Raw genomic sequence first — 19,393 nt, 5'->3', positions numbered from 1 at the left:
CTATAGCCTATTTCTTGAAGTCAAAACGGCGTATATCTTGAAGTACGCTTTTTTGGCTTTAGTAATTCCAAAATTTTTTTTATATTGATCTTGACGTTTTATAGTACGAGATCTGGCTGCAGAATTAGTGCGCTCATCGAGTTTGTGCTAAAAACCAAATTTTTATGTATAGGGTAAATATCCCAATAGATGGACAAATATTGTTTCCAGGAGCAATTACATTAGTTTTAAGAACAAAAATCTTGAGTCATTATTTTTTTTTATAACTACATATAGTTCTGAGAGCGAAAAGTAATTTTTTTTTAACTTTTTATTAAAAATAATAGTTTAAAAAAATTATTTAAATTGGACATCTCGAGGTTTTGCTCCGATAGCGCCATCACTAGTAAGCATGTGACAGATAGCTGGTGGAGTTATTTGTTGTTATTATTAAAAATAATAAAAAAAAAGTAAGATTTTTACATTTGATTACGCTTATATTTCACTAACAAAGTTAGAAATATAATATTTTAATGATAAAATCGAAAAAAAATAATAAAATTTAGTGTCTATCTATTGGTGACACTTCTGATATCTATCCAATAGATGGACATTGAGTTTATATGATGAGTTTTCTTATTTTTTGACGTGATAACGTCTTATAAATTGATGAACACCGACAGCGCTCACGAAAAAATGTCGCCTTCCGCCTGAGCCTGTGCGTGCAAGCGAGACACATATATCTCTCTATTCGTGTAACGTCAGAGCTAGCAGTCAGAATATTGTTTTATAACTAATTGTTCGTGATTGTATTTAAACAAATTATATCAGATGATTATTGTTGATAATATTAATAATTGTTAATAAATAATATCAATAATAAACAAATAAATTAATAATAATTATAAACGATAAATTAATAAAATAATTAATAATAAAAAATAATAAATTAATATTAATTATAAATAATAATAATCATATCAATTATCAAATTATTGTATCCATTTTTGATTAACAATGTATCAATAAGTCCTTTTTTTTGTTAAAATAATTTTAAAAAATTCAAAATTTTTTAATTTTTAAATACAAAATTCAATTTATAAAAGTATGCAATTTTTCATCAATGTTTCTTTATGACGTTATCACGTAAAACTATAGTCCGTAAACCGACTTTACAGACAACCAATTTTTTTTTTAATTTTCTTGGTGGATCAATGTGAAAGTAAGAGTAAAGACTATAATAAACAGACATGTACTGAAAATGAAAGTATTATTATGATTATTGAAGAAATTGAAGAGAAAAAAGAAAACTCTGAATAAAAGAGAAAATTGAACGAAGGAAATTTAGAAGCAAAAAAGAACAGACTCATTAAAAGAAAGAAGAAAACATAAAATATTTTTAACATTGTGTTTTATAAATTTATATTGATTATTTATTAATTATTAGTATTCTTTATATTAATATATTTCATATGTTACTTTGCATAAGAAAGCATCACGTATTCAAAAATAATAAAATTACTTTATGATGTATTTTGAAAATTACTATCCGATTTATCATCTTTTCTCTTTAATTTTATCAAGCTTTAATTTTTAGTGGAAAAAATTAATAAATTAATTCTGATTAATAAATTATTTCTGATATAAATAATGAATTGAAAATATCGCTTGTAAGTAGTGTCCATCTATTGGTATTGACTGTCCATCTACTGGGGTTTTGGACTTTTTCTTACATTTTTATTTTTTATTAATTACTACAACGTTTTACGAAGTTTCACTTATTTTTTCCTGGTTAATTATATATTTTTACATAAATATAATTTACTTTATCACAACTTATCTGTATATTACTATATTGTTTTTTTAATAGAACACGAGAGTTGGCTTAACCGTCCATTTATTGGGGTATTTACCCTACTTATGATTAAGAGAATATATGTCTACCAGGTTGCTTATCAAAATATGGCCGCTTGTTTTTTAAATAAAATATCGTTGACATTAGAATAAAAATGCCGCAGCTGTTCAGTTGAGAACACTAGCATTCGACGCATGTACAATGGCTTAAAAAGATTTTGAGTTAACAGCCGAGACCAGTGATTGCAGTTTCAATCGGCTTAGCGAAACGAATGGAAATTTTGAAAAAACGTTTTTAGAGATAATAGATAATTTAATAAACTATTTCACCACAAAGCGTTTTTTTCAAAAATTTCATTCGTTTTGTGAAACCAATCGAAACTACAATTGCTCTGCTGTTGGCAGTGCGACAGAGATAGTTCCGCTGAACTCTGTGAGAGCAAAGCGAGAAAAAGATGGTCTCGTCTGTTAAATGGAAAAAAAATTTTTTTCATAGTCCCTTTAGACATTTATCACCCCATATAACTTATGCAGAACATAAAAAGAGTAGATTTGCATTGAGAAACTCTAATTTTAGCTTTAAATGTCAAAATACAGGAAAAAATTAAATTTGTTTGAATTATTAAATTTTTTATTTATTAATAAGTCTTTTTAATAAAAAAAAATATTTTTATACAAAAGTAGCATTAACATTACTTTGAAAAGCGTTTCTTCTTTTTCTTCTTTTGCTCACCAGGTTCCTTAAACTCGATCGGCTCGTCACTTATCCTCTTCTCTCCACTCTTAACAGAAATCAAGGATTTATTACCCTTACCCTTCAAACTATTATTCCACTCCTCATCAGTACCTTTAATTTCATACCGTCTTAAATCTTCCCTCTTGAGTCTCTCGAGCTCGGTTTTCTGCTTAGCCTGCAATTCCTTCGCCTCCATTTCCAGTTCTTTCTGTAAAGACTTACTACCCTCTGAATCGACTTTGACATTATCATGCATCGTTTCATCGCCCATTAAAGTCTTCGCTACATGGCCCTTGCTAATCTCGTCCAAATATTTCGTCGCTCCCCGAATATACTTGGTGAGAATTCCCAACACTTGCGACGGTTCTAAGGCTTTGTCTTTTTTGTCTTTGATGTTTTTGTCCTTTACTATAAGTTCCGACGCAATAAGGTCGACACTTTTGTGCTGTAATCCTAACCCTAACATAATCGCAGCAGGCAAAGCCTTGAATTCTGTTTCAGCCATAAGACCAAGGAAGGAAAGCTCTGCTAACTTACGCAAGTAGGGCACCACTGCATTGAAGTCCATCATATTTTTAGTGTACTGTTCCAAAAACTTCATTTCAAGTGGGTTAAAGTACCTATCCAGATCTTCTTTACTCATAGTCACCTTTTGAGGCTTAAAAACGTTGCTTGTCAATAGCTCGAGACCCATGCTTGGTGAGTACTTCCTAAAAACTCCTGCCAGTTCGGCTATAAACACCCTGCGGAATTGATTCCAGTAATTTTCAAGCCACTCGAACTTTTCATCATCGTTATGCTTTACTGGAGAGATCATTATACACGAGTGCTCACCAGTTATGTCATTACAGACGCGACTTAAGTAGACAGGAACAAACTCAGATCTTTTCCAGAACCTCAGCAGCTGTTCCGTCAATCCATAAGAAACTCCAAGGTAGTCTAAATGTTCTGGACGGCGTTTGCTTAATTTTACCAACAATGGAGGCAGCTTTTTCTTTGGTTCGATTGTTTCTTCAAGCAGATCTACCTGTTCTTCAGGAACGCTCTCTATTTCTGTTTTTGTTTCTTCAATTTCACTCTCATCAATATTCGGTATCTTACCCTCATAATACTGCTTGAGAAGTTTAAAGGCTCGAGTACCGTACTTCTTACCGTAGCAATCTGGGTGCACGGCGATGCGAACGATGCGCGCGCCCGATAAACTCGGGAAATTTTCATCCTGAAAATTTTGCGCCAAAGTCCAGGGAATTAAATCACCGGCAGCTTTTTGGCCACGGCCTAAACTATTTGTCACTGTGGACTTTCTGATCTCTCCTTCAAGACACACTTGAATAACGACCAAAATCTCTGGGAGAGAAGTACTAGAAGCATCAAAAGAACGTAATAAGCAGAACAGATGATGCGCAGGTGCATCTGACATCATCAGTAAATCGTTAGGTGAGTTTTTGTAGTGAGAAGCGACGTACAGCGATACTAAACGCTGAAGGAACATCTCGGAAGCTTTGTGGTATGAAAACAAGGCATCGCGGTTAACGTAGTACAGCTGGCAATCTTTCTCGTCAGGAAATCCTGATAAAATCGGCGTGACCACATCAAGACAGAGTAGTTTTGTGAGCCATTCTTCGACCTGATCCCCTGGCTTGTACCGGATAGATTCTTCGAGGGTTATTTCATGCAACTGGCGGCCTAAACTTTTCTCAAACTTGGCTTTTTTGGACTTGTCGTTTTTGAGGGCAACAGTTGACTGATTTCGGAGCTGCTGCAATAGTTTTAGAGACAGAGAACGTCCTGTGCCTTCGTAGCCGTTGATGGTGGAGGATAAAAATACCAGGTAAGGTCCTAGGAGTGATTTAACGTATGGTAGTGGAATCGCCGCCGCTTCATCGATTACTAAAAGCTCGGCTTGGCTCAGTTTGTTTGAATCGGTGGGGTGAATGTACTGAATTGTCTGACGATGATCACGGGTTACGTTGATTCGAACAATTGCTCGACGGAACTCTGGGTTTGTTGATTCTATCAAATCGTAGTCGGCAATTTTTGAATACGCTAAGGCATCGAAACCTGATGAAAAACATTTTTTATTACAATTGTTTTAAAATTTGATGTTGGTCATAATTTTTAAATTTTGTCAATCAATAATTAAAATTTTAAAAAACTTACCTTTGCAAATAAATTCAAAGACAGTTTTCAAATTTTCAGGACTAGGACTAGTGACATAAATGTTTGAGTATCCAAAAGCAATTGCACCAGCAATGGCAAGCCCCAGTGTCGCAGATTTACCACGCCCTCGAGCGGCAGTTAGCGACACAGTAGATCTCAAAGTTTTCTCAGAAATAGTTTCGATGAATCGGAGCAGAGCTTTGGCCTGATCAGCAGTTTTGCAGCAGTTTATGAGCGACGAGACCGGCTGAGTGTCCCGAAAACTGTCTTTCAGAAGACTTAGCTCACCAGACTCCTCTTCAGATGAAATCTTTGGAGCAGGCTCAATTTGCAAATTCTCTGATGATATAGGTAGCACGCGGAGTTGGTCGTCGACTACTAGGCAGCGATTGCAGGAGGCGAGTGATAAAAGGAAACGCTCGTTAAACCGACATACTATGTCCTGGTGAGCTTCAGTCCGGTATCGCCGATGGACATCCATCGTCATGGTGTACAATTGCTTAAGAGAGTTTACTGATTGTAGTAACAGTATTACTAAACCGCCTCCTTCAACAGTTTCAATCGTACGAGCTAGTAAATTTGGAGTCAGGGCCTCAAAATCCTGGAAAAATTTCAGTTATTTTACATTATTTATAAAAATTTTTGACTAATCTAATACTATCCCGAATCGAAAGTGAACTTACACGAACTTAAATCGATTGTTTTATATAACGTGTAAGTTCATTTTTTAAAACTCGGGATATTTAACATATTAAATAAATGAACTGAGACAGAAAAATTATTGTCTAAAAAAGGATTTCTTCACTCAAAAATTTATTGAAATAAACCATTTAAATTCATCAATTTTTTGACAAAAGAATTTTAATATCTGCTTTCATTTTAAAATACACTACTCACAAAAATTAAGGGAATAAAAAAAATGTAAATTTTTTTTTAGATTTTTGATGGGCTGTATTTCAGCGGAAAATGGTCGTATCGCAAAAACAAAAAATGCATTTTAAAGCTCCAAGACTCTAGTTTTCAAATCTTGAGATCAAAATTTTTTAGGAATTACGATTTTAACATGATCCGAAGAAATAGAGCGAAAAAAAAAATTTTACAAATTTTTGATTTTTTTTTTCGCTCTACGGGCTCGGAAAAATTTTTTCAGACAAAGCGACCTTATGAAACAGATATCCTATTTATTCAGCTTCAATTTCATTTTTTATTTAGCTTGATACGACCATTTGTTGCGGAGATATCCGAGATTAGACGAAAAAGGACGTTTATGTCTTTAACCATCAATATCTCTGCAACCAATAATCGCACAGCAAAAAAAAGGACAGTTTTGGAAACTAGAAAAAATTTCCAATAAAATCCCATAAAAAAAATCTTATCGATGTACGATACCGCTTTAAAGAAAGTTGAAAAAAGTGATTTTTTCTCTTATTTTGGTTAATCGACTGTATCTTAATAAATATTGACGGGGAAGCTAGGCATTGCAGGAATTTTTAAACCTCAATGTACCCCTGAAAACATTTTTTTTTTATTCCCTTAATTTTTGTGAGTAGTGTATTTGCCTTAATTATAACAGATATACCACGAATAATTTTACTTGAATTAAGTAAAAATTACTTTAGTCAATTCGACCAATTTATTAAACAAGAAAATATATTTTTAATAATAATGAAGAATATATTTTCTTGTGTCGAGAAAAATTCCTTAATAGTAGTTTTTTTCTCTCAGTGTAAAAAATTACAAAAATATAAATATAATTATTTATAAATTACCTGAAGAACACACATTCCATAAGTCTGACCCAAAATAGTATGGGTCTCATTGTAATAACAATAACGTATCTTTGAAGACAAAACAAATAATTCAAACGGATCATCAGTATCTGTATCAATTCTTCCTGATTTAACTTTTTTTTCTATCTTCTTCATACGTTTCTGCCGGTGACTACTGAATCCTAGATTTTTTTTGTAGCACCATAAGATATTAGGTTTTGGTTTTACTGAAGATTTCAGTAACATGTGATGTAACACGACAATCTATAGTAGAGGGAAAAAAATAAAATTAATAAGCTAATAACTAATAATTAAATTTAATTAAAATTCTTGGTGGATTAATTACCTGGTCTCGTGCTTTTTCTCCAATTACAACAAACATTGTTCTATGTCCCTCGATAACTCCATTTTCAATTAATGTACGAATACGATTGTCTAACTTTTTACGAACCATTGTTACCTTTTTTGTTTTTTAAAACTTTTAAGTAAATGTTGTATACTTATTTTTATTGAAACACGTGGCTGCCAAGATCAGAGTGTGTATTATTACAGAAAGCAAACAAGTGAATAGGTTATGTTTTACATTCACAATAGTTGAGTTTACATAGAAACGTGTGACAAAACGAGTGGGGGAGAAGTTCCATCAGATGGTAGAAATTATAATTAATTTAAAGCGGTAACATTCAAAAATATTTTATTTTCATACAAGGTAAAAAAAAGAACCTTAATTATTTATCAAAAAGATATATATATTTTTATTGAACTACAATTGATTTTCAATGCCCAATAACTAAAAAAAAATTTTTTTTTATACAAAATATTATAATTTCGAACTAGTAAAATTCAGTAAATAAATTTTTATTGTTTATTTAAAAAACAATGTATTTTACTATTTTTAAACGTTAAGATGTATTTTAAGAAAAAAAAAAATTAAAAATACAATTTAATTACAGTAGAACCTCGATAAGTTAAAATTCAAGGGAAACGTAAAAAAATTTGAGTTCTCGAGTTTTTTACTTATCGAGAGTTTAAGTTAGAGAGGTTATTAAAGTAAAATTTTTAGCGGTTTACCAATTGGAAACTTGAGTGTGAAAAAGATACATATAATCCAAGAGAAATGACATAGATTTTTATTTATTTCTTTGAGTAAATTCAATTCCTCAAGAAAAAGTCAGCAATTCATGAATGAAATTCGTGAACGAACATTGTTCTGAGTCGGTTACACTGAAGTCCAACACCTAACCCTTGTTTTTTCAACAACTCTCCTTCCTTTTTTATAATAAGTGACAACGTACTCTCGTGAATTCCAAATTGAGCAACAACATCTTTCTTTTTTGAACCACTTTTCACAGCTTCAATCGCTCTCAACTTATCAGCATATGTCAAAGTATTCAATTTACGTTTCATTTTATATTTTTTGAACTCGATTATTAATATTTCTTGCGTACAACTATACGTTGAGCGATTTAGTGAAAGACTAAAGTGAAAATCAATTAAGCTTTTGGCAAAACCTTTTGTTTGCATACATACGTAATACGATGACTCAATGATATTACTTTAAGTTTTGGAAGTCACCAAAATATTATTTTATGTTATCGAGGGCAATGCTCAAAATAATTGTTTGAGTTATCGAGGTTTTGTACTTTAAGTAATAGAGGTTTCAAGCTGTGAAGAGAAGGGAATCAAAAAAATTTTTAAGTTACAGAGGTTTTGAACTTATCGAGGTTTGAGTTATCGAGGTTCTACTGTAATTAAAAAAAAAAAAAAAAATAGTTCTATCTCTCTAAATAGAAAAAAAAATTGATTACGGTTCTCTAATCGTTTCGTGTGATAAAAAAGTTTACAATTGCAAAAAAAAAAATAGTTGTAAAAATGTCCTGTAAATACATAAATATATCATCAGTCTACTCTAAAATATTTAGAGTAGATTTTAACAATAGTTTCTGTTGTTAAAATCTATTCAATTAATTAATAATCAATAATTAATCAATCAATAAAATATTAATCATTAATTATCCGTCGATATTTCCTATGAGGGGGAAATAAATCTTCATCTTCTTCCGGTGTTAATAACGGATCGTCGTAGGCAAAATTTGGAGCCCACTTTAACAATAACTTCTCGAAAAATTCTTCGAGACTACGTGCTTGTTGATAAACAGATGATTCAACCTTTAAATAAAAACGTGAATAAATTAATTAAATAAATCATTTAAAATTAATATTAAAAATAAAAATAAATTAAACTTACAGGATTAAACGTATAAGCATTTTTAAACATTAATCTGACATCTGCCAACACTTGTTTTAACTCTGTGTAATGATTCGGATTATCTGATTTTAACTTATCTCTAATTACATCTAAGGCAATCGGTTTTTTAATTACTTGATGATATTCGGTGATCTGTTGATTATAAAACAAAAATATAAATTATTAATAAAGTAATTATCAAATAAATTAATACAAGCATAAATAAGTATATTTGAATAAATACTTCTCGAGAAACAACTTCTCGGAATGGAAGACTTTGCTCATACTGGCAGTAAAGCTCTAAAATAATTCTCTGAGCTATCCTTAAATCTTTAGGGCTCATTGTGTTGGATCTTTTATCTTCTGGTGGGTCTTCAGTGCAGTCTAGCACATTTGTACATAGCATACATTGCCAGGTTTCACTTTCACTGAAACAAAGGAAAATTTTAAAATCAGGACATAATAAGATTCAATTTGTAGTCACTTTCACTCCGTTAGTATAATTTATGGGTAAAATATTTTCATGGCCAAAAACATCAAGTTTCAATTTAAAATATTTATTCAGTTATTAAAAATCAACCGTTATTCCCTGATAATAAAAAAGTATTGAAACAAAGAAAAAAGTATTGAAAAGTATTGGTTTTCTAGTCAATCCAATACTTTTCAATACTTTTTTCTTTGTCTCAATACTTTTTTTTATTCAGGGTTGTGAAAGGGTGTCACATAAACACATATAATGATTGTTAATTTATTATTATTTAACGCATCATTTTATATTAATCGACTTACTATTTCAATATCAAATACAAAATCATATTTTATACTTTTTTCAAAAGCCTCTACAGAATCTCAAGAAAGCACATACATATAACAATTAATATTTAAATTTTCAATAAAAAAAAAGAAAATAGAATTTAATGATGAAAAAATACAGTAGAAATTTATCACAATAGGTTTTAAATAATAAATATGAAAATCAGATAGATTGAAAGCATTAAAAATAATTTAAATAAAAAACTTACTCAGGGAAAGTTTTTAAACTAGGAATGTGGCAATACAAATGAAATACTTTCGGGCATTTATCGCAACAAAGAACAGCATCGCCACCGTCCATGCATACTGCACACCAATCTTCATTAGGATCATCCTTGGTCATCGAGACTGCAGTAGCTTTAGGGTCTACTGAAGAAGAGTAAAAATACACCGATTATTCGCACCATCTAATGAAAATAACTTAAAAAAAATGAAGAATTTATTATTTACCCGAGGCGGCATCAAGATTAATTCCCTCATCAGTAGAACTGTCAACCTGTGATGTGTCCATTTGATTTTTCTGGGCCTCTGGTATCACAACAATTCCATTAGAATCCAATTTAGCGATAGTAATCAACAAATCATTGAGTGACTTTTGACAAAATTTATCCAAAGTTTTTTCTGTTTCGTCAGATTTACCTGGAACTGGGCTTGGAGTTTTTGGTACGGAAGATGATACTGTGTTCGCCAGACCACTGGGATGACCCAGCAGTTGATTCTGTCCATTGAGATTAACGCCAATATTCTTCTGATTTGCATTAACATTACTATTATTACTATTGTTATTGTTGTTATTATTATTATTATTACTACTACTATTATTATTATTACTAACATTACTTATGTTATGATTAACATTCTGATGATGATTATTATTACTAATATTACTATTATTATTGTTATTGTTCTGATTTTTAAGAATTATTTTGTATGCATCATGAGGTGTAGGCACTTGTGGATGAACAGCAGGTCTTGGGTAGTACGCGGGCGTGTTACCCTGAGGAATATGCCAGCGAGCAGTCTGCGGATACAGCGGATAGCTGATAGGTGAATTTACTCCTGTACCACCGGGAGTTAATTGTTGGACACGTCCTCCGGAAACAAGAGCTGGATTTGTCGGCTGATATGTAGGCGGTGCTGTGCGAGGAATCGTTATATTACCGCCAGGACCTCCAGGGTATCTGTATCCTGGAGGCAGTCTGTAAGTTACATGATTTGTCGGGCGAAACGGTGGTGGATTGTGTGCCAGCAGTCCTCGCAAGCTGGAATTCTGCCCGCTAAGTTCCATGTGAATTTGTTGTTGTTGCTGTTGTTGTTGTTGTTGTTGTTGTTGTTGTTGTTGTTGTTGTTGTTGTTGTTGATGTTGCTGGTGTTGTTGTTGTTGTTGTTGTTGTTGTTGTTGTTGTTGCTGCTGCTGCTGTTGTTGCTGTTGCTGTTGCTGCTGCTGAGGATGAGTCGAGGAAGTCACTTGCTGCTGGTGACAATTTGGCAGCCCAGTTCGCGGCATTATCATTGGTCTCATTGTCGAGCCGTTGAACATCGTGTACGGAATTCGTTGATGAGGTTGGAGAGTTTGTGGTGATGATCGCGGTGGCATTGTGTGAGCTGGATACGGTGGTGGATAATTTTGCTGTAAATTTAATATTTAATTAATGATTTATTAGCGATCTGTCAGGTAAAAGCCTCAATAGCTGCTCATGTACCAGTAGATGCTCACTCTATGTATTTGTATATCTATATTTGTGAATAGCAGCTACTGGGGCTCTTACCTTAAATTATAAATAAATTTTTAAAAAAAATCTTAGCTTAGTTATTTATTAATGTTCTTTAGTTTAGGTTTTTTTTTATATAAATTTAAAAAATAATATTGCTATTACAGGATCAATTACCAATGTTTAATGAACCAATAATTTATTTAAAACTGCTCCAAAAAATCAAAATAGAAAATTGACTAGAATAAAGAAATATATAAAATCATGAAAAGTTACAAATAAACGTCCAGATCTTTCTGATGATACCGAACTTAGTTATAAAAAAATCTTTTTTAAAATAAAAATGTCCCCGTTAAAAAATTTTCCTTGTCATCTTAGTTATTTAGATGATAAATTTTTTATCTTCGAAAAAAATATCAAACCATAAAAAGACATCAATTGAGGTTACGACCTTTCTAATGGTATCGAATTGAAGTATAGAAACCCGTTTCATAATAAAGATAGTCCCATCATAAAATTTTTCTTATTCTCTTAATTATATAGATTAATATTTGAGATTCAATAATATTTACATGTATAGAACAAAATGAATAAATAAACAAATTTATCTCGTGCGAAATTCTGATCTATTTACAACTATTCCAAAAATTTATCGTAATAAATAAATTATCTAAGAAAATCATATGAAACCTTTAGAAGGCATAAATTCAAGTGAAGACCTTTTTAATTATACTAAATTTAACTTAAAAGAAAAAAAACATTTTATCATATAATTACACAAAAAAAAAAAAAATTTTTCCTTATTCTCTCAATTATATAAAAAATTAATTGATCTTAAAATAAAATTTGCGACCCCCAAAATTATCATACCAAACAAAAACAATAAAAAGTGAATGAAAAAATTACTTGAGCAGGTTGTATTGATTGTAATCCTGGAAGTTGAGGCTGGGGTTGAGGTTGCGGTTGAGACTGCGGCTGTGGTGGGTTTGTCGGCTGCTGATAAGGCAAAGTAACCGAAGGGAACGCAGCTTGTGTGGTAGCTTGACTCCCAGACGCCTCAGCACCAGCTACGCTCACTTGCTTCGGTTCGACATCCAGAGTAGTCGGCGTGCTGGTCCTCGAGGAAGGCGACCCTGATGGGTAAACTCTTCCATCAACCACAATAGCTCCAATCGACGAAATAATTTTAATCAAATCCGGAACTTTTTCCAGCGATAAATTAATCCTCACGGGGATCTCCGGGTTGGGAATATCAGCTCGCCGGTTTTTAATCCGCTGCAAATGACCCACCACGGACTTCTTACTATAGAGCAGCTCCATATCCGAGCCCTTCTCCAGTGCGTAGTCAACAAACTGAATGCAGTGATCAGTGAGCTTGGACAACTGGTCCAAGGCTTCCTTTTTCTCATTCAACGTCTTCTGCTTCTGATCACACACTTCATTCAGCCTCGTTATCAGCTGTTTACCCCTAGAACTAATCGCTTTAGTCAGCTGGACCACCATATGTGTGATTTCCTGAACCAGGCTTTTCTTTTTATCAAAAATCAGGACCTGCCGATCTTCGATAACTTTCATTGCACTTTTCAACAACACTCGCTTATAAATAACTTCCTTTAGCAGCGTAGACACCGAGCTCCGCGTTTCCGCTGCTATTTCGTGGATAAATTTATACTTGTGATCTCGGTGCTCGCTGAGTTGGCAATCCCGGCACGTTAATTGATCACAGGTCTGGCAAAACAGCGACAACTGTTCATGAGTGTGTATAGAGCAAAACAGAGAACTTAACTGCAATAACTTTAAGTTTTTCTTTTGCGAATCACTCGTCGACTGGGTGGTCACTTCATTTTTCGGTTTTATCGTGTGGTCTTTGGTTATCTTCAATCTCTGGTGAGCGTTAACACAGTTTTCGCAGATAAATTCCTTACAGTCGACACACCAGCTCGTTGCGGATGCGTTGTCGTGACAGCTTGTACATTTTTTTTCTTCATCCTCCGCAGAAGTGTCATCAGAAGTATCACCAGCCTCTAAATCATCAAGCAGGAGAAATTTAGCGTGAAATTTATTGTCTATTAAATTCTCCGTGTGCGTTGTTACGTTACAAACTTGACAGACGATCATGTTGGACTCGATCACAATGTCAGAGTCCGAGTAAATATTGTGCTCGCTGACTTTAGACGCGATGCATCCGGTACAAGCTGCATGCAGACACTCCAGTAATTTCGAGTTATCGTCACTTGTGAACGTTTTACTACAGAAGACGCACTTCGCCAGGAATGTTCGCGCTTCGGAATGACTCTCTGGAGTGCAAGCGTTGCGCTGCTCCTGGTCATCTTCTGGAGATACTTGTTGCTGCTGCGATGGCTGGACTTCCTGACTGTTTATGTCCATTGGCTCCTCTTTCACGCCTATCAAGGACACTGTCGCCTCTTCACCTTGCTCCTCCATTCTGTTAAACAATATATATTTGTGAATATAACTATAATTACGAGTTGAAGTTACAGTAATTAAATAAATTAAAAATTATTCATGTAAAATTATTGATTGGTCATTGATCACTTATCACTTTAATGAAAATAATCATTTTAACGAAAACACTGTCAACATTTTAGATAGAAAAAATTAACAGTAGCCAATACAAGCGTTTTAGGTTAATAACTGTAAGTACAAAGTGTTTATATTTACTTTTGTTTTAATTGTTTGCTTAACCCTTGTTTGTAACTTAAAGGTTACGGCTGTTTTAATTATTTAATATTCACATTTCACGTCAGTGGTAAATATTTTTCAGAATAACGTTTTTTTTTTATGATACTTTTTTGAGTGAGTACTTTTTTGGGATGTTTCATTGGACACAGTTTGCGCTTTCTCTGCACTACTTGTATGTACTTCGATGGGATTGGGTAACTATGTTTTACTATAGGTATTTATTTGACTTTACAATGACTATAGCAAGTAATAATAATAATAATAATAATAATAATAATAATAATAATAATAATAATAATAATAATAATAATAATAATAATAATAATAATAATAATAATAATAATAATAATAATAATAATAATAATAATAATAATAACAATAATAATAATAATAATAATAATAATAATAATAATAATAATAATAATAATAATAATAATAATAATAATAATAATAATAATAATAATAATAATAATAATAATAATAATAATAATAATAATAATAGTTTCTTTATTTAGCTTTAAGCTACAAATATATACAATATAAAAAATAAAAAATTTATAAAAGATCTTAGATCTTTCCTTCTCTTATTTCTTCTCTTAACAATTTTTTAAAATTTACTAAATTTCTTGCATTTTTTGTGTTTATATTTAACTTGTTGAATAATGAAAAACCATACACATTTATTGTTTTTTGAGCACTCACAGTTCTTGTTCTTTGTACTAGTAGTCTATTTTTGTATCTTGTATTATAATTATGTTCATTATCAACAACAGTTCTATTTAAATATTCTGGTAACAAATTATTTTTCATCTTATATACAAACACACATACATTAAATTTAATTCTTTCTTCCACAGACAGAAAACATAGTGTATCTAGCATACATCTAATTGGCGTATATCTATTCACTCTTAATATTATTCTCATCGCTTTATTCTGACATTTTTGTAATTTTTTCACACATTCCTCATTAATATTAATCAAAATAGTTGAACAATAGTCAAAATATGGAGCGATCATCGCTTTGTAAATTAATACTTTTGTGTAATCACTTACATAACTACTCAGTCTGTACATCAAATTAATTCTAGTATTAATTTTTTAATAATATAATATATATGACTATCAAAACATAAGAATTCATCTAGCATTACGCCTAAGTATTTAGTTTGACTACATTGCACAATCTTTTCCCCTGTTAAAAACAATTCTAAACTTTTAACATTCCTTTTTCTTCTATCTCTAACTAGCATAAAAACAGTCTTCTTAACATTTGGTTTAAGTGAATTAACATTAAGCCATACTCCAAGATCATCTAGTGTCTTATTTAAAACATTTTCTATTTCTGTTTCATCCTTAGCACTGTAATATAACATCTTATCATCTGCAAATAATTTGCATTGACAGCCATATTTTTGCAATATCTACAACATCGTTTATATATAAAATAAAGAGCAAGGGCCCCAAAATAGACCCTTGCGGCACACCGTGATTAACAGAAATCTTATCAGAGGTAGCCTCACCAAATTTTACCTGTTGAGTTCTATCATTTAAGTAACATTTGAACCACTCCAGTGCACTACCACTCACACCATACATTTTTAGCTTTTTTAACAATCTATTTCTATCAATCGTCTCAAATGCTCTTTTAAAATCTATAAAAACTACTCCTATCATATTGCCTTGATCTATCTCATTTCTCCATTCACACATTGTTTTTTGTAATGCTGTTTCACATGAATGTTGTACTCTAAAGCCAGACTGTTCCTCTTTTAAAATATTATTGCTATCAAGATGTTTTATTAATCTATTTTTAACCACTTCTTCTAAAATTTTTTCTAATTCAGGTAGGGTGTTAATCGGTCTGTACTCTTCTGCCTTATTAGTACCCTTAACTTTAGGTATCGGGTGAATTAATAATAATAATAATAATAATAATCGTGATCATGGCTTGTCCATCCAGCTGACGTTTTCCTTCTTAAAGTCAGCTGGCCTGATGTCCGAGACTGAAGGGTTCATATTTGCTTGCCAAGATGGTGTCATTAACACTCTAGAGTACCGTAGCAAGGTGCTCCAGGTGCAGCTCCCGGACACGACCTGCAGGGCGTGTAAACAACATCCGGAGACGCTTATGCACATTTTGTCAGCATGTCCTGTGCTGGCGAGAGGTGCATACATCCAGCGTCACAATGCTGCCCTGAGAGTACTGTACTACTATCTTCGTCACCGCTACGGTATTGACGTGACACCGGTGCTGCCTTATCTGCCAGGAGATATTCCCCAGGTTGTTGAGAATGACAGTTGCAAAATTTATTGGAACATGCCGTTTGCAACAACTCGGCGGATAGATCACAACAAACCTGATATTGTGCTCTTCGACAAGGCTACTCGTGACATTTATGTCATTGAGTTCTCGGCCCCGGCTGAATACAACATCTCAGCCAAAGAAGAGCACAAAAGACAAATATATCAGGATCTCCTGTTTGAAATTGGCAAACTTTACCCAGGTTACCGTGTCAAGCTCGTCGTCCTGATTGTTGGCGTCCTCGGAGGGATGAAACAGTCTTTTGTATCCTCACTTGCCAGAGTTCCAGCTTGCTCATCAAAAGCTGAATTCTTGGCGGTCAGGATGCAGAAGGCTGTCATACTAGGTTCCCTCCGTCTACTTAGGAAAATGACTTTGGCCTGCTGTGATCACTAACCGCCTTGTTGTGCGGAGTGGTCCAGCAGTAATGGATGGAGCTCAGGCTGGGCCCTCGGAGAATCGGACTCCGGGAACAACCCCTCTGAGCATTTAATAACATAATAATAATAATAATAATAATAATAATAATAATAATAATAATAATAATAATAATAATAATAATAATAATAATAATAATAATAATAATAACAATAATAATAAGAAAAATAATAATAATAATAATAATAATAATAATAATAATAATAATAATAATAATAATAATAACAATGATAATGATAATAGTACTAGTTACTTGCAGGCGCCTACTGTTATATCGCAAGATAAAAGTCGAAGACAAGGGGAAAAAATTGTCTGCTGATTTGTAAATTTTCATGAAAATTTTTTACAATAGATTCTTTTTAAATAAAATACATATGTACTAAAGAATTTTTATGAAAAAATCATGAGGAGAAATATTATGTTACCATTTAATTTTTTGAGTTAAATTAAAAATCAGAGAATTATTTTGTAAAAAGAATAGATTAGTTTTGAGTATTGGTAAATTGCGTACTGTAAAATTAAAAATTGCTATTTTTTAAAAGATATCAAAGATTTTAATTTAATTTTTTATCTTCTGATAATTTTCTATAAAAAATTATTGTAAAAAAAACTCTTACTGATGTATCTGTTTCATAATTTCTTTTAACGAATTACATGATAAATAGACATATTAAAAGAAAATTTATCACTTACTTATCACAGTTTTTCTATTTTTGTCGTTTGATCAATTGATATATTTTTACACTGCATTGAAAATCCAATTTTTCTGTAAAAAAAATTTACATCCACTTCATTTGACATTTGACGGCTGATGCTTACATTTAATGATATTAAAATCAATCGACATCTGATCACATATTGATTTTTTCAAACAATTTAATTACTATAATGAAAATATTGAAAAAAAAATAATTGCATCAATTATTTTTTACATGTGGATTTTTTTTTTTTTTTTTTTAATAATTCAGGTTGTCAAAAAAATGCTAATCAGATTTTTATTTCAATATCTTAATATTTTATGCAAATATTATAATAATTAATATTTTTTTTAGGCGCGCAGTAGCCCTATCGGATCCGGCCATTGCTTACCAAAGCATTGGACCGGGTTCGAGTCCGGGGTACACCAATGAATATTTTCAATATTTAAGTAGTCCAGTCGAAATAAAGATTTTACTTAATAAAAATCGCTAAGAAGAAATTTCTTTCACAGAATGATCCAAAATATGCTAAAACTACGACATCCGAAAAAATCCAACAAAAAAGTTTGTTACGAGTCTATTTTTTTATAACAAAGCGGTCAAAATTTTTTATGTCTGATGGTAATGCGGTAGTTGACTGGGCGAAGGAAGTCGGTCTTGAAGTAAATTTTCATAAAACTAAAGTTATGATACTAGGAAGTAATAAAAAACTAAGAAATCTGAACAACTGGGATTTGCCTTAAATTATCATTGACGGTAATATTATACCATATGTAAACTCAACCAAACATTTGGGCATACACCTAACTAATAATCTCTCTTGGGATATCCATGTGGCTCACATTACTCGTAAGGTCTATGGTACATTAAATTGTCTAAAACACAGAAAAAACATACTCTCTACTTGAACGCGTAAACTACTAGTCATGACTACCATAATTCCAATTGTTGAATACTGTTCCATAGTTTTGATTGACTTATCCAAAAGGCTAGACTACAAACTTCAACGTCTTATAAACAACACCATCAGATTCATCTTTAATTTAAGACGAGATGAACATATTACTCCCTACAGGCATTCATTAAACTGGCTCACGGTTAAATCTAAACGAATGTACTCGTTAGCGTGCTTCATCTACAAACTTCTAAAATCAGGTGATACAAAGTTCCTTAAAAGTCTCTTCGTTGAAGAATCCACAGATATTAGAAGATCGGAAAGAATTGCTGCTAAACAAATCAATGTGTCTTTTAAAATGCCAAACTTCTCAACTACTACTTTTGAACATTCCTTCGTAGTTTCTGCGATCCGAATTTGGAGGGAATTACCATTTGAAGTCACAAATTTACTTAGCTTAAATTCTTTTAAAACTAGTACTTTTGAATTCTTCATGAAACGTGAACGAGATAATGAATCTTAATTTCAAACTTTTAAAGAAGACAATGAATCCTAATTTTCAAACCTTTGATATTCATTTACACATTTCTGTTACATGAGTTTATCGTTCTAGATCATCTCAGATTATCATCTTCTATAATTTGTATAATTTGTACCACTGAGTTTAACTCTTAAATTTTGAATGCTCAATTTTTATACTCAAATTTATTTTTTTTTCTTGTATTTGTCATAATTGTATTCCAAAGTAAAGTAAAGAAAAACGATCAATTCTTAATATCTAATATTTTTGAAATTTTATATTTTCATTAGTCATACGTGTACTTTTATTGTAATTCTTTTTGTATACTTTTGCCATCTGGCTATACTGCCTTGGCATTGAAATTAAATAATAAATAAATAAATAAAAAAAATTGTGGTTTTAAGCAAATATATGATCAGCTGCAGTACACAGATGACTCTTGTTAATTGTCAAATTTGATGTGCCTTTTAATTGCTCTGTCCAGGTAGGATCGCCCCTTTTAATCCCCCACACTGAAAAAATATATATACGCATATATTCTGGCAAAAATACATATACGTCGC

General features: G+C 31.9%; 2 protein-coding genes across 8 annotated transcripts; both read right to left on the bottom strand.

Annotated features, from left to right (window-relative positions):
* Positions 1-2,442: 2,442 nt before the first annotated feature.
* LOC123271828 (RNA cytidine acetyltransferase) lies at positions 2,443-7,096 on the bottom strand. Of its 2 annotated transcripts, XM_044738288.1 has the most exons (5): positions 6,845-7,096; positions 6,499-6,762; positions 4,730-5,330; positions 2,681-4,630; positions 2,443-2,615 (listed from the first exon to the last, which is right to left on the bottom strand). In XM_044738288.1, the coding sequence occupies exons 1-5, from the start codon at positions 6,950-6,952 to the stop codon at positions 2,593-2,595; spliced, it is 2,946 nt and encodes a 981-aa protein (XP_044594223.1). In that variant the 5' UTR covers positions 6,953-7,096; the 3' UTR covers positions 2,443-2,592. The 2 variants fall into 2 exon arrangements, with proteins under 2 accessions (XP_044594223.1, XP_044594222.1); XM_044738287.1 differs by having other exon boundaries at positions 2,443-4,630.
* Positions 7,097-8,246: 1,150 nt separating this feature from the next.
* LOC123271823 (E3 ubiquitin-protein ligase TRIM33-like) lies at positions 8,247-14,183 on the bottom strand. Of its 6 annotated transcripts, none has more exons than XM_044738277.1 (9): positions 13,954-14,183; positions 12,178-13,717; positions 10,395-11,189; positions 10,199-10,307; positions 10,010-10,087; positions 9,769-9,925; positions 8,991-9,174; positions 8,747-8,899; positions 8,247-8,667 (listed from the first exon to the last, which is right to left on the bottom strand). In XM_044738277.1, the coding sequence occupies exons 2-9, from the start codon at positions 13,714-13,716 to the stop codon at positions 8,500-8,502; spliced, it is 3,183 nt and encodes a 1,060-aa protein (XP_044594212.1). In that variant the 5' UTR covers position 13,717; positions 13,954-14,183; the 3' UTR covers positions 8,247-8,499. The 6 variants fall into 6 exon arrangements, with proteins under 6 accessions (XP_044594212.1, XP_044594211.1, XP_044594210.1 ...); XM_044738276.1 differs by having other exon boundaries at positions 9,769-9,928; positions 13,954-14,182; XM_044738275.1 differs by having other exon boundaries at positions 9,769-9,928; positions 10,010-10,307; positions 13,954-14,182.
* Between the last annotated feature and the right edge of the window lie 5,210 nt (positions 14,184-19,393).

Source organism: Cotesia glomerata, linkage group LG9 (assembly GCF_020080835.1).
Source record: "Cotesia glomerata isolate CgM1 linkage group LG9, MPM_Cglom_v2.3, whole genome shotgun sequence".
Classification (NCBI taxonomy): Eukaryota; Metazoa; Arthropoda; class Insecta; order Hymenoptera; family Braconidae; genus Cotesia; species Cotesia glomerata.
Note: the sequence above shows the minus strand (reverse complement) of the source record. Positions and strands in the feature narration are given on the sequence as shown.

Bases quoted from the DNA above. Each gene is read 5' to 3' on its own strand.
- LOC123271823 (XM_044738271.1), bottom strand. From the start codon at position 13,716: ATGGAGGAGCAAGGTGAAGAGGCGACAGTGTCCTTGATAGGCGTGAAA. The intron at 9,929-10,009 runs GTAAATAATAAA...ACTCTTCTTCAG, and splicing joins TAATCTTGATGCCGCCTCGG to TAGACCCTAAAGCTACTGCA. The intron at 8,668-8,746 runs GTAAGTTTAATT...TTTTATTTAAAG, and splicing joins ATGCTTATACGTTTAATCCT to GTTGAATCATCTGTTTATCA.
- LOC123271828 (XM_044738287.1), bottom strand. From the start codon at position 6,952: ATGGTTCGTAAAAAGTTAGACAATCGTATTCGTACATTAATTGAAAAT. The intron at 6,763-6,844 runs GTAATTAATCCA...CCTCTACTATAG, and splicing joins GAGAAAAAGCACGAGACCAG to ATTGTCGTGTTACATCACAT. The intron at 4,631-4,729 runs GTAAGTTTTTTA...GTTTTTCATCAG, and splicing joins CTTTGAATTTATTTGCAAAG to GTTTCGATGCCTTAGCGTAT.